The 27,872-nt window shown below is 37.2% G+C and overlaps 1 protein-coding gene and 1 non-coding gene across 2 annotated transcripts; one reads left to right on the top strand and one right to left on the bottom strand.

Annotated features, from left to right (window-relative positions):
* Nucleotides 1–27,629, top strand: caln2 (calneuron 2). The gene is made up of 5 exons (XM_014977344.2): nt 1–124; nt 9,444–9,587; nt 11,981–12,093; nt 20,809–20,962; nt 27,354–27,629. The coding sequence occupies exons 1-5, from the start codon at nt 7–9 to the stop codon at nt 27,479–27,481; spliced, it is 657 nt and encodes a 218-aa protein (XP_014832830.1). The 5' UTR covers nt 1–6; the 3' UTR covers nt 27,482–27,629.
* Nucleotides 23,008–23,080, bottom strand: trnav-uac (transfer RNA valine (anticodon UAC)). Its single transcript has one exon. It is a non-coding gene; the product is annotated as a tRNA-Val (tRNA).
* Nucleotides 27,630–27,872: the final 243 nt, after the last annotated feature.

The raw sequence follows: 27,872 nt of genomic DNA, 5'->3' as shown, positions 1-27,872 counted from the left end.
GAAAAGATGCCATTCCACCATGTGCGGGCAGGCCTGCTCTATCCGGACAACTACCTGAGCAGCTCCCTGACCGAGGGCAGCGAAGCCTTCCAGCTCACCAGCCTCTCCACTGAGGAGCTGGGAGGTGAGTGTGCCAACCCAGCAGCGGAGGAGGAGGAGGAGGAGGAATGTGTGGATGCAGAACAAAGTGTGAGGTACAGACAATTAATGGGTCGCTGGTGGAACAATGCAGTTACAACGCTCCAATTCTCTAGAGGTGAAGATTTTCCATTTAGCCATTCTGTCAGAGCTTGACTAGATGCATTGGTTTCCAATTATGGAGCTTAGGAAATAAAATCAGTCAGACGACTCAGAAGGAAGTGGAGCTTGACAGAACACTAGTGTATCTATGGTGGTACCCTAATTAGTTTCCCATTCATATTTTATCTTGCGTGAAAATTGATGTTACTAGTCCCCACAAAAGTTGGTTTGGATGTAATAAATATTACGGCAGAGTAACTGCGAACATCAATAATCGGCGCTAAAGTGGAGCCATTTGCTCTGCACTTAACCAACCAAATATGACTTCCGGGGCTTTATTTCTTATGGCTCTTGCTGTTCGTGTACAATCAGTCACGGTGACGTTAAACTCAACAAAGCCAATTTTGATTTACTGTGGAGCTCAGTGTCGTCTCTAAAATTAGGTCAAACGGTGCAACAAGCACATACTGGCTCACAAGCAGGCTGCGAACAAATCTGAAGGTTTGCTAGAAAACAGTTGAGTAAAATTAAAGCTCAGTCTGGATATAAACATCCAGCACAAAATGAAGACGGACTCTCTGGTTCTGCTTTGATTAACGTTTCCTGCAGGAGCTGATTGGCCTCACAGTTTGACTCTGCTTGAGCATTAAGTACAACCGCATCATTACATTGACATTCAGCAACAATATCACATAAAATTGTAGCTGATGAGAAGACGTGATGGTGTTTTCTGTAATGGCTCTCTGTGATTACGTTGGTGAGTGGTTAATAATTATAATAATTAATGGCCTAATATAACATTTTTTAGGAAAAACGAGCTGTAGTTTCTCTTAAAATCAGTTTGATTGGAGATTCGCTGTTCATTTTGTGCTTCTTGATCAAAACAAAGAGTTGCAGCATGCAGTGAGTGTCTCTGTTAGGGGGTTGCTCAAACAGCTAATCCTGCCACAGAGTGAGGACTGAGCATGAAAGTGTGTCTGGCTGTTTGTTGTTTGTGTTCCTACACGAAGCCCTGCTGCAGTTTGAATGAACGCTCTCTGCGCTTTGCTATGAAGTACTTTGTTGTACAAATCTTTTAATCCAGTGTCCCTGTTGCATGAATTGACTCAGCCCAGTCTGCAGAGACATTTTTTCTGCACCGAAAGCCAAACTGCACCACTGACTAAAATGTGTCATCATGACTGGTCTGTTTTGAGGGGGCCTGGTCATGTGGAGAGCTCCATCCCGAAATGCTCACATCTCTTTGAATTTTTCTGCATATTTTCTGTCACAACCACAAACATCGGTGTATTTCATTTGTTTTTACACCAAGTCCCACATACTGTGAGGTGAAAGGAAACACTTTTTCATAAAAACTTGAAACGTGTTTTTTATTCAGCCACTATAATCACTTCAACATTTATATGCACCAGCTTTGAAAAACTACAGATTTCTTTTTTTTTTGTCTCGTCACAGCTTATGGATTGGTTTATGTCTGGAGTTTGACTAGGCCATTTTAACACATGAATATGCACTGATCTAAACCAGTCCGTTGCAGCTCCATTATGCTGCCTTCACCATGTTTCACAGCAGATCTTGAGTTTTGAGTTTTCTGCTATATATACTGTTTTGCAGGAAGTTCAAATTTAGTTACGTCTGAGCAAAACACATTTAAACAGAACTTTTCATGCAACAGTGGCTTTCCATTTTTCAGATTTTATTAGCTATTTTTAGTTGCACTAAAATTAAACTCTGTCTGTTTGGTTTATTACTTTTAGAGATTGTGGAGTTCTCATGAACTTAGGTCAACATTTAGCTTCAAACTTTTAATATCTAGAGAAACTCCTGTTAGTTTACAAATCTAGAACAAACTTAGAAAGTACCATCTACTTTATAGAACCAAACATGGAGAACCAACATTAGTTTTATCAGAATCCAGAGAAACCCTTACTGGTTTATAAATTACAGACTACTTATTCTTATTAAACATGAGGAACCAATATGTAGTTTTCTACTTTTATCTTTTTGTCTTTTGGTTTGTTGTTTTGATTGTATTTTCTTCTGATTTATGTAAAGCACTTTGAGTTGCCTTGTTACTGAAAATGTGCAAGATAAATAAAATTGCCTTAACTAAACTGCACACAGTCTGACTTTTTACTAATTAGTTGACTTCTGAAGACATATGTTTGCACTTGTTTTAATTTAGGAGAATCAGAGTAAACGAGGCAGTGCAGATTCACGGTTGTGCAACAGTTTGTGTTTGTTTACCTCACAAAGTCCCGATAAAAACATTGCAGTTTGTGGTTGTGAAGCAATAAAATGTACAAAACAAGACGATAAAAGTTTTCTTTATGCAAAGAACTGCACAAACTGAATTCAGTTTCTTAAACTCTGAGGTGAAGCTGCAGTGAGCCGGAGATCCTGAGTAAACAACAAGTTTGTTTGATGTGGACATAATATCCAGGCTGGAAGCTGTTGCCTGTATATGAAACGTCTAATCCCACTTCAGAGAGATTCAGAAGTTTCTTGCAGGTTTATCTGTTTGTATAGACAGATGAATTGTTAATAACGCCTTGAACGAACCGCCTCAAACCTTTTCTGTACTTTTAAAGCATCTCTGCTTTTCATATGTGAACATGTGCAGACCTGGGGGCTTCCTTTGCAACACCCAACCGTTGGTAGATGCTGCAGCCTGACACACACGCACGCACTCATACACACACACATCACTGTAGAGCAACACATCAGGGACCAGCTCATTTGTACCCTATTGAAAACTTGGTCCCCTCTGTTGGGCTGCATACAAATGGACCTCAGCGTGTTCTGGGAGGCTGCACACTCGGCCTCGTTCACCTTGCCTGTGATTCTCACCCTTTGAAGAAAGCCAAAAAAAACGAGAGGCGGCGGCATGGAGGACAAGTCCAGTTATGAGCCGTGGGGGATGTTTACAAGCTGCGACTGAAATTCAGCTTTACGCTCCAACATTCAGACAGACAGAAAATACAGACAGACAGAGCTCAGATGGAGGGATGCATGGATGGATGGACAGATGGACGGACATGTAGTTTGTGTTGAAATAAGGTATATTTCATCAATATGACTTTCCAGTCAGTAATATTGATAAAAAAGTGTTGGTTGTTCATTTCACTCATAGTTTATTTTCACTGTAATGAGTGAAATAATCTCCCAGTGGAACAAGAACTTTTACTTCAATATAAAAGAATTGTTGACTTAGTTTTAGTTTTGTCTTATTTCAAGTAAAGAGATATTTGCACTAGAAACTAGACTGATACTATTTGAGATTTTGTGTTTTTGCAGTGATTGACAGGTTATATGTTGCAAACTGTGGCCATTCTGCGAGAATGCTCAGAGTGTTTCTGCTGCACAAACACACTCATTCCCTCTGGGCTGTGTGCATTTAATCACAACTTCTTGTTAGGAAGAATCCTCATTTTGCGTGGGAACATGGAGTCGGAAGCGCTCTTGGCAGAGATGGTGGTGATTGTTCTTTGTGGAGGCCCCTCGGGGTTTGTAAGATATGGCGAGTATAAAAAAGATGCGAGGGAGACAAGAAAAGGGACTTAGACAGGCAGTGTGCAGGAGAGGAGGAGGGAGTCGACTCTCACCTTGGTTTGTCTGTGAGAAAAGCTCCTGCACTTACAGGTAATGGGGAAGCCTCTTATCTACTCCAGGGAAGCACCTTTCATCTCCATGCAGACCTGCTAAAATCCACCAGTCACTAATTGGTAGATTAGTTTGTCTCAGTGTCACATTAAAGCTTTGAATTAAATATTATAAAGCTGATAGAACATGTTCTGGTGTATTGGCTTATGTTTTGGTTTGTGGTTTTGTTATGGCTCATAGGTTTTTTATTTGCATTCTATGCTGGTGGTAACCTGCCCGAATAGCTTCTGTTGGGTTTAGTTAATTCGGTTTCTATCAGTTTATTTTACTCCTGGCTAATCAGGTTTTGTCATTCTACTCCATGTCTAGTTTTAGCTCTGATTACCAGTTTCTTCTTATTCTTCTACCTGTATTTTGGTTTTCTTAGTTACAGTTCTTGTGTATTTGTATGTATTTTCTTAAATTGTTTCCTTTTGGTTCCAGTTCCTCAGTCCAGCAATCAAACCCACTGAACCCACCTTACATCTTTGTTATGCCACTCTCCTGTGTCACTAGCTATTTAGGTTCTTTCAGGTTTTTGTTTTTGGAGAAAATGAATCTATCTAATGCTACACCTCCAATTTAGCTCTCCAAAACCCACCATGACAGTTATGAGATGAAATTATGAGTCAGTGGTGAAGATAACTGATCACTTAGAAAGAAATGCAAAAGAGAACAATGAGAGTCAAAACAACCACTCATAAAACTGAGTTTCCCTTTTCTGCTTCCACGGTGAATGAGAGGACTGTAGAAGTTATTAATCGTGTGCCTTCATAAAAACATCAATCTAGGCAGTTTGCTGGTCTGAAACATTCATGTGTAAGCTAACACAGTGCCAAGAAGTGAAAATATAAATAACTTTAGAGAAGCAATTATGGCTGTCAATCAATCAGTGTTCAAGCTGCTTGAAGTTTGGACATTTTTATATGTGGAAATCATTTAAGACTGAACATTAGAACAGTAATGAATAAGTTCAGATATAGATACTGAAATAGTTCAACAAGCTCCTGAACCACAGCAGGTGCTTTGTTTTATAACTCTCAGTACAAAATGGCTGCAAACATTAGTAGAGAAAAAAAATTGAGTATCTAAGACTTTCTGAAGATTTGATTTGATTCTCTTCTATAATTTTAAATTCAGTTCAGTTTTGTGATATTGTTGATTCACTACAAATGTAATTTGTAGTGTAATTTGTCCAGTGTGACCCCGCCTCTCGTCTGGAACGTTAGCTGGAGAGGCAATAACATTTATTGCAATAAATAAATTTTATTGCAAAAATTTACGACGCTCCAAAGCCATGGTTTTACAAAACAAGCAGCATTTCTTTTAGGTAAAACCAAGATTTTGTGTCAGTCAATCTGCTAGAATAAAAGATTAATTATGGTGAAATTAAGCAAATTGAAAACATTTTAAATAATAGAGTATAATTAATATAAATATCATAAGTTACTCATTTTAATTACATTTAAAATGCTAATTATTTTCAGTTTAGTGTAACAATTTTTCTTTCTTTTAATTTTCAACTTAATTTTTTTTTCAACTTATTTTATTTTAGGTTTTATAAAAGCCAAAAGTGTTTTAAACTTAAAAAGAATTGCTTGAAAAATGTTGCCTTTTGTATTTTATTTTGTAGTTTTATTAGAGTTGTAATTTTTATAGTGAAAAGACCAAAATTGAAAAGGTGTGCTTTTAAAACAAACCTTTTACATTTTTTATGTACTGTACAAAAATCCCCACTTGGAAAAATACTTCTGTGCCATTTAGACAACATTTCCCTAAGATAAATAAAAAAGTATTGAGACAAAATTAAGTAAATAACTCTTTGTTAGCCACAGCTACATTCTCTCCAAATCCAATACAAATTAAAAAGTCTGTAAAATAGTTTTCCGTTTGTGATACTTCATTTATTTTTATTTTTTTTTATATTTTTTTTTTGCCGTTTGGGTTGTTTTCACTTAGATTAGCCGTTTTCTTTTTCTTTTTTTGTCTTTGCTCTGTTTATTTTCTCCTTCCCTTAGTTTCATTAGATTTGGACTTTTTTGTAGTTTTTGAATTAACACTACATTTTTATCCTGTGAAATTATGTGCTTGATTTTTAAAAAAAATTAAAATTTATCAGTAAATATTTCACCTGCAAAAATTTTCCTAAAAAAATGTCATCCAAATTTCTGCAGCTAATTGCAAGTATTTTACTATCAAATTCAAAGTAAAAAATAAAAAAATCATATGCATAATTTCACAGGACAAAAATTCAGCATCGAAAAACAGGAATACATCTATAAAAAGATAATATAATGAGATGTTTCTCAACTACTGCTTTTCTTGCTTCCTGTGTCAGTTGACTGTGCCGCAGTCAACTGACAAGCAAGCAGTACTTGCTTGTAAATAAAGGAGAGCAATAACTTTTTTATGTGAAAATGCTGCTACTAAGGTCATTTTTATGAGCGTCTTTGTTTACAAAGACGTCTTAGTGGCTACAGTTACACTGTGGCGGCTGCTGAAAAGTTGAAGTTTATTTGTAATTCAACAATCTCTAAATTTTTAATGCCCACAAGCAGAGAAGTATAATGTCTTTTTCTCTATTGCTGAAAAGCAGTTTGATTTTGTGAAAATTGTGAAATGCAAAAAGATTAAAATAATTCCACACACCATGTTGGTGATAACACTAATCGAAAACATTTGTACCAAATATTTTTGTGGGTCGTTGTTTTCTTTTTTTTTTTCTAGCTCCGCAGGGGTTTCAGCTCTGGCCACTAGCAGGGCAGCAGCTCTGCAGACGCTGCAGACCACTTGAAGTGTTTTTACACTTGAGGTTAACTGCTGCTGTGATTTAGGACTTGTTTTTCTGTCTACCAACTCCATTTCCCGCAGGAATCAGTCCCGCTCCAAAGCTAATTGTCTGTCTGCTGTTTGGTCCCAGAGAAGCTGCTGGTTATGGGAGTTTTATCACAGAAAGCGTGTTGCATCCCACAACAACTTTAAGAGCAGCGAGACTGAACCCAGATATTTACTGAAAAATTAAATGGTGAGCTGGAACTCTGGAAAGTTAAAGGTATAACTTTCTGATTAGGAAATGTTTTAAGGACACAAGAATTGAGTCATCAACTCTTACAGAAGAGTATTGATCAAAACCCATTCACGCTTTTGCAGTAGCTGTAGTAGCTGGGCATAAAAATAAACCATAAAGGAGGCACAACCAAAACTGAAGTCAATAAAAACATGCAAATTATTCTGTAAGACTGTTTACTTTGTCATAATGACAAACTCATCATAGCATTTAAAAGCTGTCTATGATAAGCTAAAAGTGAATTTGTTTCATAATCTAGCAGAATTAGACAAAGATTAATAATTTCACCTCCCGCTGCATGATCTCTAAAACAAAACAAATGCTGTGTATTTCCCAGATTTATTTAGCATTAATCAACGATATTTATACCCAAGTTATGGATTATGAGGAAAATCAGTGGGAGCTGGTAATTAACATCATCAAGAATTAATGGTATTAATCATTCCACTGATGTCTATTTTAAAATGCTTTAATTGGATAAAAAGTAACATCAAAAACAAAAATATAAGCAAAGATAATTAAACTTCTCTGGAAACTACTGCTGCGAGAGAAAATCTTCTAAATAAGAACCTTACTCTAATCTCATTGAAGAGGTCAGGGGGACAGTAAGTGTACAAAGTTTTATAACGTTCTTCAAGATTCAGATTGTTGTTTCTCTTGGTTGTTACTCATTTTGGATTCAGAAACTGGTGATATAAATAAAACAATTATGCACCACATTAGGCAAACGCAGCTAAAGATAGGATGCAAAAGATAAAAATTACAATTACAATAAAAAAATACAGTTACAATAAAAAATAAAACAGTTGCAACAAAAATTACAAACAGTATTCTGCTGACTTGACTTGGTTAAACCTTTTGCTGATTTTTTGTTTTTAATTTTCAAAATCTCTTTGAAGCCGCTGTTCAAAGTAAACATCACCTTTTGTAGATGTAATGTACTGTGCTGCATTTCTCCAAAATACATTTTAGAATGTTATCAAGTGAAAATACTCATTGAGATTATATAAAAAATGTAAAATAAGTACGTTTTTAGAAACTTATTTTGGTACACTTTCTAAAAGTATATCTTTTCTGAAATACATTTTAAGTTCTAATTAAATATATTACTAAAATTATATGTTGGATAATCCTTTTAAAAATAAACTTTGCATGTATTTGTAAAAATGTATATTTTAAATGTACATTTTAAACATATATTACAGATATATATAAACAATATTTTTCTGACATTGTACTTTTGGTAATATTTTTAAATAGGTTTTGTGTATATTTTAGTAAACCTTTATATTTGTAAGTACCATGTAAATAGTTTCTAAGTATATTTCAATAAAACACTTTCAGTTAACGAAGTATGAAATTAAAAAAATTAACAAACCTTGTAATGAAACTTGCTGTAACTTTAACAATGTAGTAAATAACACCTTTCAAACCTTTTGCTGTTTTGTGTTTTTATTTTTTTACATTTTTTGTTGACCAGAACAAAGCTACTCTGTATCTGGAGATTATGGGGAAGGAGCCATCAGGAGGTAGAGATCAGCCAATGAAACAAGATAAGAAAATGGATTCTGCAATATTTTTCAGACAAGAGAGAAACCAAGAATATAAAGAATCCATCTTGGAAGATCTGTGGAATGAAAAGATGAGCTACTATTTCCAGTTTAATACAGTAATGCAATCAGGGCTTATTTATGGAGTCTCAATTGATAAATTACAAAAGTTAGATGAATAATTCTTGCAAGAGCACTTTAACTTACATTTACAATTTTTCAAGCAACATTAGGTGATAAAACATGAGCAATTGAGATGAGAATTTGTTGTGGTTGAGTTTAAAAGTAATTGGATAAATACAATAATTTGAATGATATCTGCTTTCCTAAGCCCTGCTTTTATTTCTGAGACACAGATAACAGCGGTATTCTTTGAAATAAAACTCCCCACCAAGACGAGCTGAACACAACATTTATTGATCTCTAAGAGAAACAAAGACTCACAATTCTTCAGTCTTCTGAAAATCGGTCATGTGTCACTGACAAAGAAAACGCATCACGCACCAGCAACAAGATAAAAAAGGATTTGACAATCTCATAAAAACACACTTTAAAATTACAAACAAAACAAGAACATATATGAAACGACTGCAAGAAGGGATGTGCTTTAGATAATTAGAAACTAGATTAGATTTAAATTATGATAAACGGGAAAGATGCGTACCATTAACCTCTGCAACAAGTGCAAAGGAGAACACCAATAAAGAAAAGATATTTTCATCCCCTGTAATAAGACGCCTTATAAAACACAGTAAGCGATTAGACGTGTGAGAAAGATCAACCAGACTCTCTCACACCAGATGCTCCATGACAGAAAAATTGCAGCATTTCACATTTTTCCATATTAAATGAATAATGTGTATTTTCACAAATTCGTAGAATGAAAAGAAGCACAGACAGTGTGCGCACTTTGCGGTGACATGTTGTGTTTTTATGCTGCGCAGAGATCCGTGAGGCATTCCGGGTTTTGGACCGAGATGGGAATGGCTTCATCTCCAAGCAGGAGCTGGGCATGGCCATGCGCTCCCTGGGTTACATGCCCAGCGAAGTGGAGCTGGCCATCATTATGCAGAGACTGGACATGGACGGTGAGGCGCTACATAAGAACACACACTCGGGGGCATTTGCAGGGCGTGCAGAACATCCTCATCCTGTTTTAATGTGTTTCTGCTTCCGGATCTTTGTTTTCTGTACTTCTGCATGGTACAGGGAGGAGTAATTTGCTTGAGCAGAGGTATGGAGTGTTGAATTAGAATTAGAATACCTCTTTCACTTGCTTTGGATCGAACATGTTTTCTTCAGAAATGCTTCACTAAAACACCTTGTAAATGACCTAAAGTGCAGCAGAAAGCCAGATTCAAAGGACAAATTTCCCCCGAGACAATAAAGAACGAGCCTATCTGCTCCTCGTACTTAAAAGTTGCGCTCTACTTGTAAATTCACAGCAGATTGCAATTACTCCAAGGCAGAACTTGCATCAGGAAAAACCCATTCAGTCTTTCAGCGGTTTCTTCTCTGACTGCTCTCGGCTCTTGATTTCACAGTTTGCCATAAATATCAAAGGTCAAAGCTAAAAGCTTTTTGCTTTTGCGCCTGTGAGTAACCGACCACCTGAAAGCAGCACTACCATTTGTCCTGAGGCGAGATGCTATCTTTCCTAAAATCCTGTCTACCTTTGACTTTCACAGTCAACACATCACAACCTGCACTGTCTTTTATGCTCATTTTATGTTATTAAATATCAGCGTAAGAATTAACAGTATATCTTGAACTATCCTTCTGTAAGCCTCAATTATTTCAGATTAAATGATGTTCTTTCAGAGCATCATTTAATCCGGCTTTGCAGTGATGAACATAATGTTAGACACTGTGCAGCATTAAACACACAGATAGGTCTGTGATCTCTCTGCTGTCAGTTTTCATCTTTCCTGGAGCTTTCCAGTCGAGGCTGGGTAATTGGGCAACAACTCAAGGCAAAATCCAATCTCTTTGAAACCGCTGTTCAAAGTAAACCTTACCTTTTGTAGATGTGGCCAAAACAAAAGACTCTCCAAGCTGGAGAGAACTTACACAGAATTAGTATTTGTTGCCAGGTTGTGTTTGTGCAAATGGTACTTAATAAAAGTTTGTTTTTTTATGCTTAGGCAAAGGATATTAGGAATTCCCCTGATATAATTATTAATGACTTACAAAAGTAATAATATCCATTGAACTTTAGCTACAAACTTTTGTGTTTTATTCTAAAAACGTGGCATTGACCAAAACAAAGTTGTATCTATTTCAAATTTGGTGTTTTTCTGCTTTGTTACAGATAAAAATTTAAAAAGTGTGCTGTGTCATGTACTCAGAAACCTCTTACTTTGATATGAATATTATATTTATTCACAGGTACTGGGAAATCCTTATGAGGTAGATGGATGGAGCTTTGTAAACATTATTAAAAACCATTTGAAACCTGTTTTTTTTTTTTCAACAAGGTTTTAATGTTGTGACTTTTTATGCTTCTTTACATGCCCACTGCAGTGAACATCATGGAAAACCTCCTGGTTATTCCACCAAATGCTGATTTCTGAACTCTTCCTGAGTTAAAACATTATTATTATTGTCTCTAAATGAATATAAACTTGATTTATTTGCATTATTTGAGCTCTGAAACCACTGCATTTTTTATAAACAGTAATTTTAATTTACAAGAAGCAGGATAATATTCTTATTCAGCAAACCAAACGAAGTCTCGAGCGCAGCCTTTTTTGTTTATTTATATATATATATATATATATATATATATATATATATATATATATATATATATATATATATATATATATATATATGCAAGTAATTACTAAATTACTGTAATTAATTTTGAAAACCTAGTATCATCTTCCGTTCACTTCACCATTACATTTGTTGTGTCACATAAAATCTTGGTAAAATACTCTGTGGTTTGTATTTGCATTGTGTTCAAAGGGTTTGAATACTTTTGCAAGGTAATTTACTGAACCGTTTCCAATGCTGTTGCTTTACTGCTAAGGTTTTTATGCTCCACGGTGTAGCTTAATGAAGTAAAAGTTAAATAAAGCTGACAGTCGTGATCGCAGCATCTTCAGGTTAACATCTATAAATCTGGGTGAAAATGATGGTGTTTACAAGTTCCTGTAATGAAGCTGTTCAGGCTGATGATGGGTATCATTAACTACATGCAGCAGCAGAATACATAATGCAAACATTTTTACGAGTCGTGTCTTGTGAATTTAAATTAGCCAAATATTCCCTGATCTGTCATAAGAACACCTACGCCCAAAATCTTAAAGATACACGTCTGAGTTGGCGAAAGTTTGCTGCAGCTCTTTATGTGTGTCGATGGTGTTACAAATCAAAGCATATTTAGTTGTTATTCTGTCACATTTTTTATTGCTTTGAACATGTTCAGCCAACATGGTCCATGCTGCAGCAGCCTCTGATGCGTTTCCTCCTGCAGGGGACGGCCAGGTGGACTTCGAGGAGTTCATGACGATACTGGGGCCTAAGCTGCTGTCGTCCGACAACAGAGAAGGATTCCTGGGCAACACCATTGACAACATCTTCTGGCAGGTGAGAGACAAACCTTCCTCCTACCTGCGGGCAGACAGTCTGCTCCTCATCACTCAGGCGCCCTGTTACTTACCGGCTCCATCTTTTTCACCTCATCTAGCTCACCTCTGGCTGCGCATTTCAGCATTCAGAGGAGTGCTTACATGCTTAAGCTCGGCTCTGGTTCCTGCAGGGACTCTGCACCGACACAAATAAGAAAACACACACCCACACGCACACACACACACGCACACACACACACACACACACACACACACACACACACACACACACACACACGCTCCAGTCCCCCCTACCTGCTTCTGCTGCCTGCCTGCCAGAAATTGTTTTTACTTAGAGACTTGAAGGAAAGGAGACCTGCAGAGAATTTACTTGGGTTTTTGTATGCGGGAGTGATTCTGGGTTTGTGTGTGTGTGCGTGTGTGTGTGTGTGTTTGTGTGTGTATGTGTGTGTGTGTGTGTGTGTGTGTGTGTGTATTTACCATTCATAGTGTTGAAGGAGGCATTGCCAAAATAAGGATTTTAGAGATGCAGCACTGTCTCAAAATGTCAGAGCATGTTTGCGTTTGAGAATCCGAACTGGGCATTAGTGCTGCGGCTCATGAACAAGCTCTTTTTACATCCTGACTTTGTTTATGAAATCAGCTCCAGACAAAGAACATGCATTTTGTGCCTCATGGGTAAAAGCATATGACATTATGGAAATGCATGAATGTGTGTGTGTGTGTGTGTGGGGGGGGGGGGGTGTTTTAAAAGCAAGGACTAGTTGAGTCTCAGCTCCTAGGAAGCTGCACTCTGCTTTCCTGAAGTTAAACGAGATAAGTATTTAGAGCACAAGTGTCAAACCTAAGGGCCGTGGGCCAAATCTGGCCCGCCAGAGCTTTTTATGTGGCCCTCTAGACTCCAGACACAAAATTACATCAATGAGTCTCTCTAATGTTTTGTAATTATGTGACAATTCCTGCAGTTTATTGCAAATTTTCCAGAAAAATTGTCAAAAATGTCGAGTTTAAGTGGCCGCAGGTGGCAGTGTTTCTTACTTTTACAACTTCTGCCTTAGCCTTACTGGATATCAAATTATAGTCAAAAAGTCACATTTAACATCATAGATATTTCTAAATTAGCACCACAAAATCTGTTATTTTGATCGCAAAAGAAAAAAAATCGCAAAAAACAATCATTAAATGCTGGAGAAAATGATCAATATTATTTTGTTTTAAGAAGTAGTTATCGACAGGTATTTATTAATGTTTTAACAGTTTAATAGATTTAATCTGGCACAACCTTGAGAACATTCATAATCTCTAATTTAGAGAATTGCATTTAACCACCAGGACATCCACAAAGATTCCCCTAATTCCAGATTTCATTGTGAAATCTCTTCAAAAAATATAATTGAAGAAACAACGGTGTGTTCATTCCATCAGGGAACAATAAACTAATTTAATGTAAAAATATGCAGATTTAGAACACCTTTTGTAAATGAGACACAAAGTGGAAGAATGAAGCAGCCAGACAGGCTGAGAGAGGGGCGGGGAAGAGAGGTAAGCTGGACAATGAACAGGGATGAGAGAGGAAAGAGGTGGGAATGATGGAGGAGAGGAGAGGATGCCCCACATAAAGATTTGGGAACATAAAGGAAAACCACAAAGGAGAAGAGGGGGAGAAAATTAAAGAAGTACAAGAGACTGTGATTCACGAAGGTCACAGACAGTGAGCATCTCTGGGGTGATTTAAAACGCTCACCTCCCACAAAGGGAAACGGCAGACTGAAGGCAAACAGGAAGAAAAGTAGAGGAAAGCAGGAAAAGATGGAGGAAGCGTAAAATAAAAGCATAAAGCAAAAGAATATATAAGTGGAGAGGAGGCGGGAGGGGGGATGAAATGGTGGGAGGAAGAGTGTCTCTGAGGATTGTGAGAGCTGCATTTTGCAAGTGTCTGTTTATATTTCACAGAGCTCAGAGGGAGACAGGGGAGTCATTGTGTTAAAAAAGGGAGAGATGGAAGAGGCTCTCCATGATGGATACGGCACGCTGAGCCATAATGACTCAGTTCAGCGTGTTCAGATGATGCGGTTCTTTGGGGAATTGGCTTGTTTTGTTCGGCGCTGGACAGAATTATCTGAATTATTAGGTGGGCATGCCTTAGAGGGCCGCTGGAAATAACAGAAATAAACGGATTTTGTTGCATTTTATTATCTTTTAAGGATACTCAAGATGGTGTTGCATAAAATACAGCTTTATGGTATATTTGCATTTTATTATCTGACAGGTACCATCTTGCAATGATACCTGTATGAGCACAACATGTCTGCTACCTGAGCAGCTGATGCACACCTGCTATTTGTTGTCATTTTGTTTATTATGTGACATGAGATAAATAAGTTTTGACGTATGCATCATATATCCAAACCTGTGAAAATTTCTGTGATCATTTTGTGGTTTGGTGAATAAAATACAGCTCTGGAAAAATCAAGACAGCACTTAAAATGATCAGCTTATCTGAATTTACTTTTTATAGGTTTGAGTAAAATGAACATTGTTCTTTCATTCTATGAACTACTGACAACATGTCTCTGAAATTACAGGCAAATATTTAGTATTCATTTGCAGAAAATGAGAAATGGACAAAATGACAAAAAAGATGCAGTGATTTCAGACATCAAATAATGCAAATAAAACAAGTTCATATTTGTTTAGAAACGACAATATTAATGTTTTAACTCAGGAAGAGTTCAGGAATCAATGTCTGGTGGAACAACTTTGAGGTTTTCAGTTTGTGGTCTTTTGTAGACGCGACATCTATTTTTTCCATCGCAGATTTTAAGATGAAAAAGTAAAATTCACATTCAGTTTAACACAATCAACCTTTAGTGTTAATTGGTCATGGATTATTTCAAATTAGCAAAACAAGGTCATTCATGGATCAGAAACTTTGACACGTGTTGAGAAAGACATTCAGCCAGTAGAGTTATAGCACTTTTAGGTAAAATAAATTCATACTTTGTTGTTTATAGGAAGCGACCGGTGGGATATGAATTCATTTTAAATGGCTTTGGAGGAAAGCAGATCTTATAGAGCAATAAGTTTCAAATCCACATCTGATTACAGCACGTTTGTGTTGTAATCAGTTGTTTTTTTGTAGCGTCTTGTGCTGGCTCTCTTCATTTATGCCCCTTTTTAAAAGTTTTCCTTTTTGTCAAAGGCGTATTTTAACTCCCTCCAAAGCTTTCCAGTGGGATCTATGTTCTGGCATGTGATTAAAAGAAACTTTTTCTTTTTGCTCATTTTTTCTGGTCTCCATTGCTAAAACCCCCCAAGACTTTTGGCTCTTTCTGAACGTTATAAATCTGGAAGCTGAAGAGTAAACAAAGTCTGTTTTCATCAATTTGGTGCCCTGAGTGAAATTCTGGGTTAGCGTCAGAAAATCAGACCCCCAGACCTGGATATGTGCTAAAATTAACCCAACAATGTTTCGCCTCCTCTCTGACTCCATATGTAAACAAATTAAGGGAGAACATGAGAAGTAAAAAAGCTGTTATTTTTTTCACTAACGGCTCATTCACCCTCCCCTCCTGGCCGATGCTCCCAACTACGCTTGTTTTTGCAGAAAATTGCACTTTGAGGGGCTAAACTGCACAGGAAACTTTTCCTCTAAGCTTCCCTGATCCCGACGTAAACATTGAATCAAGCCTGATTCATAGAAGCTCAGTGCAAAACATCCCAGTTCATCCCAGCAGCCCGGCCCTCTGGTCCTGACTGTTCATAGTTGTTTTGGTTGGCAGTTTGTCAAATCTGATTCAGAATGGGAAAATGCCTTCCTGCCAGCCAGACTATTGATCAAAGTTACTTGAGCCAATAAATTAAATGGTTTCTTTATGTAGTGTGCTCTGAGATGGATTCTGCTTTGAACTGGCACCTTATGAACTGAATTTAGAAAACATTTCCAAAGTTAAGTCAAGGTTACAGCTTCTTGAATGATGACTTGTCTAGACAGTCTGACATTAATATTGTTGAGCTTTTAATGTGTTTTTTTTTCAGGGTTAAATTATTTTACAACAAAGGACTTCAGTGATTTTTTTATAAAGAAAAAGTAGATACACAAGTTTGAATGTATGATGAATGTTTTTCTGAGATGTTAGAGAAAGTCAAACAGGTTCATGATTATTAATACACATTAAAACCATTTCAATTGGAATTAAGAGAAACAAACATGTAAGTAACTTTTCAGCAAGATATAAGGGTTTGTTTTAAGTAAATAGTTCCTTAATATCAGTGACAAAGTACTATTTCCATTGGAAGATAAATTTACTAATAATAAGACATTTTTCCATATTATAAGTGAAATAATCTGCCAATGAAACAAGGACTTTCTCATCAATATTAAGGAGTTAAATCAAGCTCCTACACTGCAAAAACACAAAGTCTTACCAAATATTTTTGTATTGTTTCTAGAACAAATATCTTAGTTCACTTGAAATAAGACAAAATTAACTTATAAGTAACTTTTCAGTAAGATATAGGAGCTTATTTTAAACCAATAATTTCTTAATATTAAGATAAAAACTACTAGTTCTATTGGCAGATTATTTCACTTATAACTTTGGGAAAATGTGTTATTGTAAGTGAATTTATCTGCCAATGCAACTAATAATGTTTAATCAATATAAAGGAATTATTTACTTAAAAGAAGCTCATATACCTTGCTGAAATGTTACTTGTATTTTTTTTCTTATCTCAAATGAACAAAGATATTTGCACTAGAAACTAAACAAAAACACCTGGCAAGATTTTTTATTTTTGCAGTGTGTATCTTGCTGAATGCTTACTTCTAAGTTAGTTTTGTCTTATTTTAAGTGGATAAAGATATTTGCAATAGAAACTAAAACTACTTTGTAAGATTTTGTGTTTATGCAGTGAAAACACTGCATAAACACGTCGTAACCTAAAGTCTAATGAAAATGTACGTTCAGTTCCTAAAATCTGGATTTATGTAGTGACTCTAATCTCTTCTGAAAAAACAAAATGTTTTTAAAACATCATACAAGATGAAGGAGGATTTCTGCAGCTTTCCTAGGAACACTTTTTGTTCATTACAAAAAGTTTGACTCATGCAGATCTGACAAAGTTCACAATGTCTTCAAACGTGTGCATCCAATTATTTTTGAAGTTCTTTGTTGTATCATCATTCAGCTGTGGAAGAAAAATGGTTCAGAAAAAGCCATGCTGATGATCAGGGTATGCAAATTTCTGACACAAAAGTGGAAAAATAAGTAAAAAAATAAATAAAACGTGGGCGATAGAGTGAAAAGAATCTCTTCCGTTTTCATCTGTTGAAGCAGTACGAAAAGCTATTTCTAATGAATCTTTTTAAAAAAACATTACATGCATGTTATGTAATATCAGCCGTTTGGTGGATGCTTTGATCTGCAGTGCGGCTCTTTGTGTGGAAATGCTTTCAATGTGGCATCCAAACACTGAGTGGGGCTTTTCATCTTCAGAATGTTGTGTTATGCTGACAAAATCTGATTTTATTTCTGTAGATTGAGACTTTTACTGTGCCTGTGTGGCCTGCTGACACCACACAACATAAACTTTACTTAAACTTAAGTGAAAATAGCGCAGAGTAAAACAAAACGTGACTGCATCCAGTCAGTGTTGGTGGCTTTTCGGAGAAGGGTCAGCAAGCAGAGCAGGTGGAGGGTCTGAGGAAACAAGCTTGTGCTGCTTGAAGGCCGGCAGGATTAGACAGGAAGGACGCCGTGTTAGCACCTGTTCCTCTGATTGATGTGTCTTGGCTCCTTCTGCATGTCGCCGAGTCCCCTGCTGGGCTCCTGGTAGCCGCTCGATCATATGCACGCACAAACACACCGTTAGAAATGATTCAGAAAAGACAAAGACAAGAAAACTCAATATTTTTGTCTGCCCCGTTCGTCACTCTGTGTTTGTCCTTCAGAGACAGCAGAGGAGGAAAATAAAACATTCTGCCGGGTAGTTGCAGGTAGCGGGTCTCCGCGCAGACAGACAGGAACATTGTGCGTTTTCTCTCTGCCTTCAGCTGTCATGTCATCTGTCCTGCTGCTGCTGTTCAAAGACTTGTTCCTCTTTTTCGTTGCTCGTGTTTCGGGCTGAGACAGGAATCAAGCTGCCCCTCTAACTGTTGTTGCCACTAACTGTTCCTGTGCCCTCAGGGTAGTTTTTGAGTGCTTCCTGTCCCGTGTTTTGTAAAATACCTTCTTCAGCAGAGTTGCACTGCTGCACAACAAGACAAATGTGAAAGCCTGAGAGATCTAATTCCTATTGAGCATCTTCTGAACAATCAGAAGTAAAGATAATTTCATTAGTTTTGCTTAAGCTATCATTCTGAAATCAAATCAGAAGATTAGCTGTAACAAATTATTTTAAGTTGGTCCAAAGAAACATTTTTTCAGTGCAGAGGACATCATTGTTTTGCTTTTGCTTCTAACTCTTGTAATAGAAACAAGTAAGTGTTTTAATTAGCTGAAAATCAGTTTGCAGAATTAATGCATCTACATTAAACCATCCACTCAGAGGAGCAAGCTGATCTCTCTGTGTTTCGCACATTAATATCTATTTGGCATAAATCAAAAATGATTTCACTTCAATTAAGGGACAAAAAGCACAAACAATTGCAACTGATAATCAGAATTAATGTTATCATTAATCAGCCTAATGTCTCTCTGCTGCGTAAAAAGAAAAAAATAAATTAATTAAAACAAAATCAACTCTCCAAATACTCTACAGTACAAATGAGAAGCTTTAGGGATATCTGATTAAAATAAAACTTTTGTGACATATTTCTTGAGCTCTCAGGAGTTTAACCCTTTACTTGTCACCCCAAAAAAATGCTTATGTCAGACAATGTTTACTAGCGTTGCAGGTTTTTTATTTTGTCTTTTTAAAGTGTTCTGTGACAGTCAAAAACACAAAATGAAACTGAATACCTGCCTCTTACTGAAATGCCAAATTGCACTGTAGGGTTTTTAAAAGTGTGCAATCATGTAGTTTTCATGTAGTTTTGATTTGAAAAGGATGCGGATCATTCCTGATCAAACCCTGGCGGAGCTCATCACAAAGACGTAGTTTCTGAAAATTGCCTTATCTTGCCTGTTTTAACCTTATTATTCTTACTGTTTCTTGCACATTTTTACACTTTTTTAAGGTTGCAGAGATAAAAAAAAAAAAGAAAAAAGCTGTTTCAAGTTGCCATGTCTGGTTGAAGTCGATATCATCGTCTGCGTTGCTTTTCTTTGCTCAGAAAGGGAAAAGAGGCTCAGAATGAACACTAGATTGTTGGACTCTGCATTGAAATTGCTGTTTGTTTGTGACGCCTCCTGGGTTTTAAATTGATAGTATTTTTGTTTTCTTCTGTTCCCATTTCTGTGTTTGTGTGGGAGTTTCCATAATTACAGTGCAAATCACTCAAAAAGGCAATAGAAACTGTAAATTAAGACTTCTGCACAGGTGTGTGATGCACAGGTACATCACGATCTGAGAAAAATATCACTTTTTAACTAATATGTAGACATTTTAATAGTGCTCACCTGGTTGATTTGATTTGTGTTAAATCAATACCCAACTTCTATTAGCTGGGCACATTTTTAAAGTCAATTGTGTTTCCAGCAAAAGCACTCAGGATGATAAATAATATACATTTCCAAAGACACAAATTATTGAACAGGAAAGAATTAAATACCAAGACAAATGTTGTGCACTTATATAATCCTTTTCTAATCTAGTGGAGGTTCCACAAAGCACTTCACAATGCGTTTCTCATCCATAGACAGCCTTTCTATTATGTATTTGCACTCTGGATATGTCGTCCTTTTTAATATCATTCAGCCACCAGAGGAAGGATTTGGGAACAAATCCCCTCTCCAGTTTGGAAAACATCCAGCCTCCAAGTGAGCTGCTGTGTTTGGGGACAAAGAATAATTCAGAACCACAAATTAAACTTGGAGGTTACGTTTCCTAAAAGAAAAAATCTATTTATTTTTACAGCAGAAGATGAGCAAGGCTATCATTCCCTTGCTAAAATGAGCATCTTCTCCTGTTACAACTCTTCCTCATCTCTACCACTATTGTCTGCCAGTTCTGTTTTCTCCATCTGCCTCTCTCACTACTTCATTCATCTGGCTTTTCTTGAACTTCATCATACTTTCCCTTTCTCAGCCTCCCTCTTTCTGCTCGTTTTTCGCCATGCCTGCCTCAAAGAGGCCATCTGTTGTGCTAAACCATGCGGCTGATGGTATTCCAGGAAGCCAGGGATGTAAATATTCCAGACATGCTAGCAGGTTTCAGGACGCTGGGCGCTCGCGTATTAGTGGAGTCTGCTGAGGGTTTCGGAAAGCAGGTGAATTTTTTGGATCAGTGGAGGCGGAATAAGAGTCTGATGTTAAATGAGAAGCAGGTGACGGCCTCATAAATCATCTTGAACGTCTACAAACAGAGATGCAAACATGTGTCTGTTTTTACTGTGATTATTGAAGCTATTAAAGGGCTGGTGTGGTTGTGCATGTTGATGTCAAATATCAAAATAACTTAGACCATTATTTTAGGAACTTCTTTAAATACAATCAGAATTTCACACAGACTTAGACTAAAAGTAGCGCCAGTGTTCCTTTGCATGACAACATATTTTCTAATTTTGCTGATGTTTCTGTTTCTCTGCGTTGATCACTTTGTGCCCCTGCAGTTTGACATGCAGCAGCTGTCTCTGGATGAGCTCAAGCAGGTTCTGTTTCACGCCTTCCGGGACCACCTGACGATGAAGGACATAGAGAACATCATCATCACGGAGGAGGAGAGCCTCAACGAAACCTCAGGGAACTGCCCTGAGTACGAAGGAGGTGAGGAAGCTGCTCTCAGGGAAAGTCTTGGTCCTCTAATGAAGACTTGGAAAGTTTCTCACGGGAAATATTGTGCTCTGTTGTTGTTGCTGTTATTTCACAAGGTCAACACTAATGGACTTATCAATTTATATGATCGGAAAATAGAGTGAAATATTGTTTTGCTCTTTTCCCGGTTGGCTGATTAGAAAACTAGACTCTAAGTCCTCGTCCTCTAAGAGAGACCACAGATCTAAAAGTGCTTTACCTGAAGAATCAGAATAAATATTTACGTTTTTCTGTGTCGATACTTTGCATTCATGAACATTTTGAAAGTTAATGTTGCTGTTTGTAGAAGAAAATACACCGATCAGTAAATCAATAGCACCTGCTACTGATTTTACTTCCAAAATCATAAACATCAGCAATCTGCTACTTGAATGAACACAAAGTCGTTTTTAAAAAAGGGGAACAAATCAGTAATTGTTAGATGAGATGAATGCAGCACATGCTAGGAATCTGAATATTTTACCCAAATATGAACCAAACATGTTCAGATTCAAAGTGATCTTTCTTTTATCTTTGTTGATTTATTTTCTTTTCCATGATGTCACATGAGGACCAATGTGCTGGAGCTACATTGATTCTCCTCTACACTGTAAAACAACAAACGTCTCTAATTTACAGTAAATACCGTCAGCTGTGGTTGCCAGAATTTTACAGCATAAATATGGATTTCATGGTAAAAACCGTATAAATAAGATTTGATATGATGACTTCCAATAGTGTTAAAATATAGCGTTCAAGGTGTTGCCCCCAGAAAACTTGCTGAGGCGGTGGTTGGGCTGTCGACAGTCATTTGTCGTGTTTTCGTGTTAAAAAATGTTTAAAATTGACAAGAAATTTGAAAATATCACGTGACAGTTATATGTTATTGGGAGACTGGAAAATTAATACCTAAACACCAACTGTAAAGTCTTAAAAAAATGCAATAGTAATAAAAAAAAAAACCCAACAAAATAAATAAACAATGCTAAGCCTGGTGGGGACACAAGCAAAGCCTGGGGGCCTGCCAGGCTTATAAATATATATGTGAGAAACCCTGATGCATACACATATATATTTATTTATATACATTTTAGAAAAGTAATACAAATCCTTTAAGAATTAATTTTCTGTAATTATTCTGGCATTTTTGCATACAGAAATAGTTCAAGGTTCTTCAACCTTAGTCCTCTGCAGGTTTTAGATCAGGGGTGTCAAACTCAATTTCACCGAGGGCCACTTCAGCATATTGGCCCCCCTCAACGGGCCACATTGACAGTACAAATCAGGAGTTCATCCCTGCTAAAACACACCCCAGACAAAAGGCAGACTTCCCTCATTCAGTTCTGTAGAGGCTTATAATGAGTCAATGGTCCAGGTGTGTTAGAGAAGGAATGCATCTAAAGTTGCAGATGGTAGCTCTGGAAAACTGGACTTGGGCACCCCTAGCATAAATGTATAAAAATACAATGTTAAAAATAAATTAAACGCCACCTCATATTGTTAAATAACTGATTTTATGTATTGAAGTTTTAAATATTGCATTTGAGTTTCCATGGCCTATAAAATGCTGGGGGGCCACATGTGGCCGGCGGGCCTTGAGTTTGACACATGTGCATTACGCCATAGAACTGCCAATTGGTAATTGAAGTAAAGTAACTTCGATTTCAAAGAAACCAACATTGAAGTCGATTGGCAAATGAACCATCACCAAAGAGGAAGGCTCTTGTTGTCTCACTGCACCCCAAAAGATGCATAACCTACAAAAACCATTTCTGTCTGGTTTCAAACCAGAGACCTTTTGCGTGTAAAGCAAACGTGATAACCACTACACTACAGGAACTGAACTTCTCTGCTTTGTTTCAGTTTGAGGTTCCAAAGTTGATGATGTGAGATGCAACACATGAAAATTTCAACCGAGGCTTGCACACAGATGCCTGGATTCAGAGTACAGACCATGACACCACAGAACCCTTGTTGACCTTTAGTAAACACCTGTGATGAATAGAACATGCAAAATCTGTTTCTGTCTGGTTTCGAACCAGAGACCTTTTGCATGTAAAGCAAATGTGATAACCACTACACCACAGGAACTGAACTTTTCTGCTTTGTTTCAGTTTGAGGTTCCAAAGTTGGTGATGTGAGATGCAACACATGAAAATTTCAACCGAGGCTTGCACACAGATGCCTAGATTCAGAGTACAGACCATGACACCACAGAACCCTTGTTGACCTTTGCAAAATCTGTTTCTGTCTGGTTTCGAACCAGAAACCTTTTGCATGTGAAGCAAACGTGATAACCACTACACTACAGAACCTCAGGCTCTTTGCAGTGTTCCTGGTAGATGATCCACCTTTTGTTAGAGACTAATGTCAACGATGGGCATGGAACAATGTCAAATACTTCTACCACAGATCGTCTCAGAGAGCACAGTAACTTGGTGAACAAACTGTCAGACTTATACTTGTGCCTAATTTCACATTACAGTCCATAAACTAAGGGATCAAAAAATTGTATTGAAAATGTCATTAGCAGAGACAAATGGTTCTACAGAGACTTGGCTAAATGGCTATAAAATAAAATCAATTGTTACAAATAAAATATGGTTCAAAAATAAAATTAACACATTAAAATAAAATAAAAAATATCTCTGAAATACAATCAACACTTGAAAATTAAAAATGGTTCAAAAATAATATCAACACTTCAAAATACAAAATCTCTGGAAAATAAAATATGTATGTTGTTTTGAAAAACATTAGAATATAAGCACTTTTATCAAATCTTCATTGTGGTAAGATCATGTAAGTTCTTCTTAAATCCATAGAAACTCAACAGTTTGTAAGGTAGGTGAGTTAGCTCAGCAGGTTAGAGCACGGTGCTGGTAATGCTGAGGTTGTCGGTTCAAACCCCGTATGGGGCAATTCATGTCTAAGGTCTTTCAGACAATCAACACTTCAAAATAAATAAGGGTTCAAAAATAAAATCAACACTTCAAAATAAATAAGGGTTCAAAAATAAAATCAATACTTACAAATAAATGGTTCAAAAATAAAATTAACACTTTACAAAGGTTTCAAAAATAAAATCAACACTTCAAAATTAAAAATGGTTCAAAAATAAAATCAACAATTCAAATGTATAATGGTAACTGTTTCTGTCTGTTCAGTCCATAAAATCAATACTTACAAATAAAAAATGGTTAGGAAGCGCATTACAAACCTTTGGTTGAAATGGCGAGTTAAATTCAAGTCTCCATTACAGACCAGAGAATGCAACGTTATGTTAATCCATTTGAGGAGCCAGTAGTTTATCTTGAGGAAATAAATGACGATGCAAAAGTTAATTAGACTGTAACATGCGCAGTCCGCTGCTCAACCACTGCGGAATTAGAAAGAAACCGCTGGAAGTAACTCATCCAGCGGATTTAACAAATGGAGCCTTCTGGGTGCACGTTACCCAGGAGATCGGCGCTCTGGAGGAGCTGCAGACGTAACATCTGTCCGTTTCGGAGAAGCGAAACCACGCAGCAAAAAAAAAAAAAAATCCTGGTAAAAGCACACACCGGACCGCGCAGGGTAAAACACTCAGAGTTCAGTTGATCTGTTTGGATCAGACAGATCCAACTGACTAATTAGCGCAGATTTTTCTGCGGATGGGGACCAGGAGGAAGTGCGTTCAGACCCCAGCGGGTGAAATGCTGCTAATTTAAGTGAAGTCGCTTAATTTAATTTATTATAAGTTATTGGGGCCAGTCAGTGGTTTTTGTCACTACGAGAAAAATGTAGATACATTTATCTGCTTAATCTGTGATGGAATCTGGATTCACGGTGAATATTAACTAAACCGCATAAAATGCGGCTAAATAGCCGATGTTAATATGATTGTAATTTCACGGATAAAAATAGTACATGACCGATTTAAAAAAAAAAATGTTGTCGGTCAAGATAACGGATAACAAAAAGAGTCTAGCGCCACCTGCCGCCCTGACACCAACTCACACACATCTTCATTCACAGTCTTACTTATAAATAGATCGATTTATAAGTAAGACCAAGTCCAAGAAAAGAAACATCTGTTTCTTTTCTTGGACGTTTGGACGTTTGGAATGTTAGCTTGTCCATGTCTCAGTTTTATTCGCTGGGGAAATCAATAAGCAGCTTGAGGTGACTCTGCTGCTCTCTAGTGGCGAGAAGCCGTAATTGTTGGCTGGTAACAATCGGAATGCATTGTGGGAGATGTAGTTTGTAGTCAATTCGTGCTCAAAACCTATTTTAAATCAATCATCGGCCTATAAAATGCTGGGGCGGGCCACATAAAATGACAAGGCAGGCCACATGTGGCCCGCGGACCTTGAGTTTGACACATGTGTTTTAGATGCATGCAAATGGAGAATTAAAATAAAATTCTCTCACTTTTCAGAACTGACTGGATCCTCCTGGTCTTGGTGTGCAGACTGAGGTATTCCTCAAAAAAGAGAAGGGATTAGAAATTAATGCAGAAGTGTTGGTTGAGGAGGTGATAAGGGCTGGCTGTACCATGGAGTTATTGGAGGAGGAAAATTAGGAGTTTTGAAAAGAGGAAATAGAAAATCAGCCGTCTTTTCCCCCACATTAACCCTGATCTCAAATCCTCCTCTTCCCTCTTTCATGCCGGCTTCTTTCCCGTCCGACCAGTGGGACCTCTGTACCTTTGACAGTTTCCCTTAGATCCAGCAGTCGGAGCTTTGACGCTGACTTATTGATGCAGTGTGTGATTCTAACAGGCTGAGACATGGGACCTGACAGAGAGGAAACTTTTGGCTTTTTACTTCGGCCTGTTGGAGAACACATCTGCCTCTTCCTATCGCTCTCATTTTTAATCTCTGGGAGGCTCTGTCTTTGGAGAACAAAAGCTCTCTCAGCCCAAACAGCAGCGGAGCAAAACTTCCACCTCCGTCTGCCTTTCTTTGTTTTTGCTGCTGCTGTACAAGTTTGTAACCAGTCTGTGCCTGTTATGTACCATTCTTTTTACATCAGAGATGATGCGCTCATAATCTGGGTCACAGACATGAGAAGCAAAACAAGGCAGCAGGAAATCTTAGCTGCTGTGTCATCTATATTTGTTTCAGTCAAAGAATCGGTGGATCCCTGGGGAGCAAAGGAGAAATCCTCAAACCTAAAATTTTAATCTTGGTTCAACAGAAGACACATAGGAATTAATTTATTACTTCGGCAACTCTAAAATCTTTTAGCATGATTATAGTTGACATTCTCAGAAGTCTGTATTTAAGATTTTATGGCTGGTGTTATGAACTCAATGGTTGCACAACTGTGCCCAAATTAGATGACCGAATCCTTTATAACTTTAAATACAAGTGCATAAATGTTATCATCAGATTCTCAAGTCCTAAGGGGAATTGAGTCATTAATATAGAGAATGCAATAAAGTCATATGAGGCACTACAATAATCCCTGTGGTCAGATAAGTATTGGACAGTTTTTCAAACCTTTTCAGGCCGAAGACCAATTATCCCATTTAATAAACTCTCACTTGCCACTTAAACTTAAGACATTTATCTATTAATTTTAAACTTAATCCTTTGGTAAGCTAACTGTAGCATCGTGCTTAGAGCTAATGTAACGGCAAATAAACGGTTATTTACATGCAGGACGTCACGCCCCCTGGTGGCCCGCGAGGTAATGCATGTAAACAACCGTTTATTTGCTGTGACGTCAGCTCTAAGCTACAGTAAGCTTACGAAAGGATTGCGACCATAGTTTGAAAAAGACTGGTTTAGGGTGAGATGACAACAAAATTATTTTTAATTCAGCTTCTTCTTCTCCTTTTTGGGGAGCGTTGGGCAGAGATTTAACAGTTTTAATAACTGGCCGTGAAACAGTAGAATCACACTCAGACTTCACAACACAAATTGACAGCTACAGAAGTTGTATTCGTTTGTTTTTCCCATCCGTTTTGATTTTAGAAGATAGAAAGTCCAACGAATGTAAATGTTTTTGTTCTTAATGCAGCGGATTTTCCTGTTGGGCATCATGAAAACAAATTTAACTTATTTTTCCGTGTTGTATGTTCACATTACTACATATAGCTGTTCCTCAAACAGGGATTTCTTGAGTGTGTGCTCCCAGTCCTTCAACCTTTTAACATTTATTTTTGTTCATGTGTTTGTATGTTGCAAATATGAAACTTTAATAGATTTCTGTTATTCTCCTGTGGATATTTTCTCTGATTTCTTGTTAAAATCTGATTAGCTGATAGGATTTGGGGTTTGACGGGTTTATATAATAGTCTAATTATGAATCACCAGGAATTACAAAACAATGACATGCTCATGTTTTTCTTTCTTATTCTTTTCATTCCTTCCAGTTCATCCTAAGAAGAAGAATCGGCAGACATGTGTCAGGAAGAGCCTGATCTGCGCCTTTGCCATGGCTTTCATCATCAGTGTCATGCTTATCGCAGCCAATCAGATGCTGCGGAACGGCATGGAGTGAAACCAGTTGCACTGTGAGCATGGGGAGTGGGACAGAAACAGCCATGACCTCACATTTTCTCTTTGCAGCCAAAGCTGGACCAGCCACAACCCAAGCACTTCTCAAAACAATCAGTTGACCTTGGTTTTCTTTGTTTTTGTGTGAATTATTCTTAGAAAACAGACAGTGTGGATTAAACATGGAGAGGTTTGCTTGTTTTGCAATGAAGATGTCACCAGGTGAAGTCACTTGAATTTTAAATGCAAAACAGTTATGGTTTTCTATAAATTGTGACACTAAACGAATTACTTTGCTGTTTTCAAGGTGAAAACGACCCTTTAAACTTAATTTTACAATTACCAGAAATGCTTATCAGGTGCTTTGAGCCATTCTTGGTTTTCAAAACAGTGAA

The sequence above is a fragment of the Poecilia mexicana genome, unplaced genomic scaffold (genome assembly GCF_051168715.1).
Source record: "Poecilia mexicana isolate PSO_F unplaced genomic scaffold, ASM5116871v1 scaffold_14, whole genome shotgun sequence".
In the NCBI taxonomy this organism is placed as follows: domain Eukaryota; kingdom Metazoa; phylum Chordata; class Actinopteri; order Cyprinodontiformes; family Poeciliidae; genus Poecilia; species Poecilia mexicana.
The sequence above is the reverse complement of the archived record's forward strand: the minus strand, read 5'-3'. Positions and strand labels throughout refer to the sequence as shown.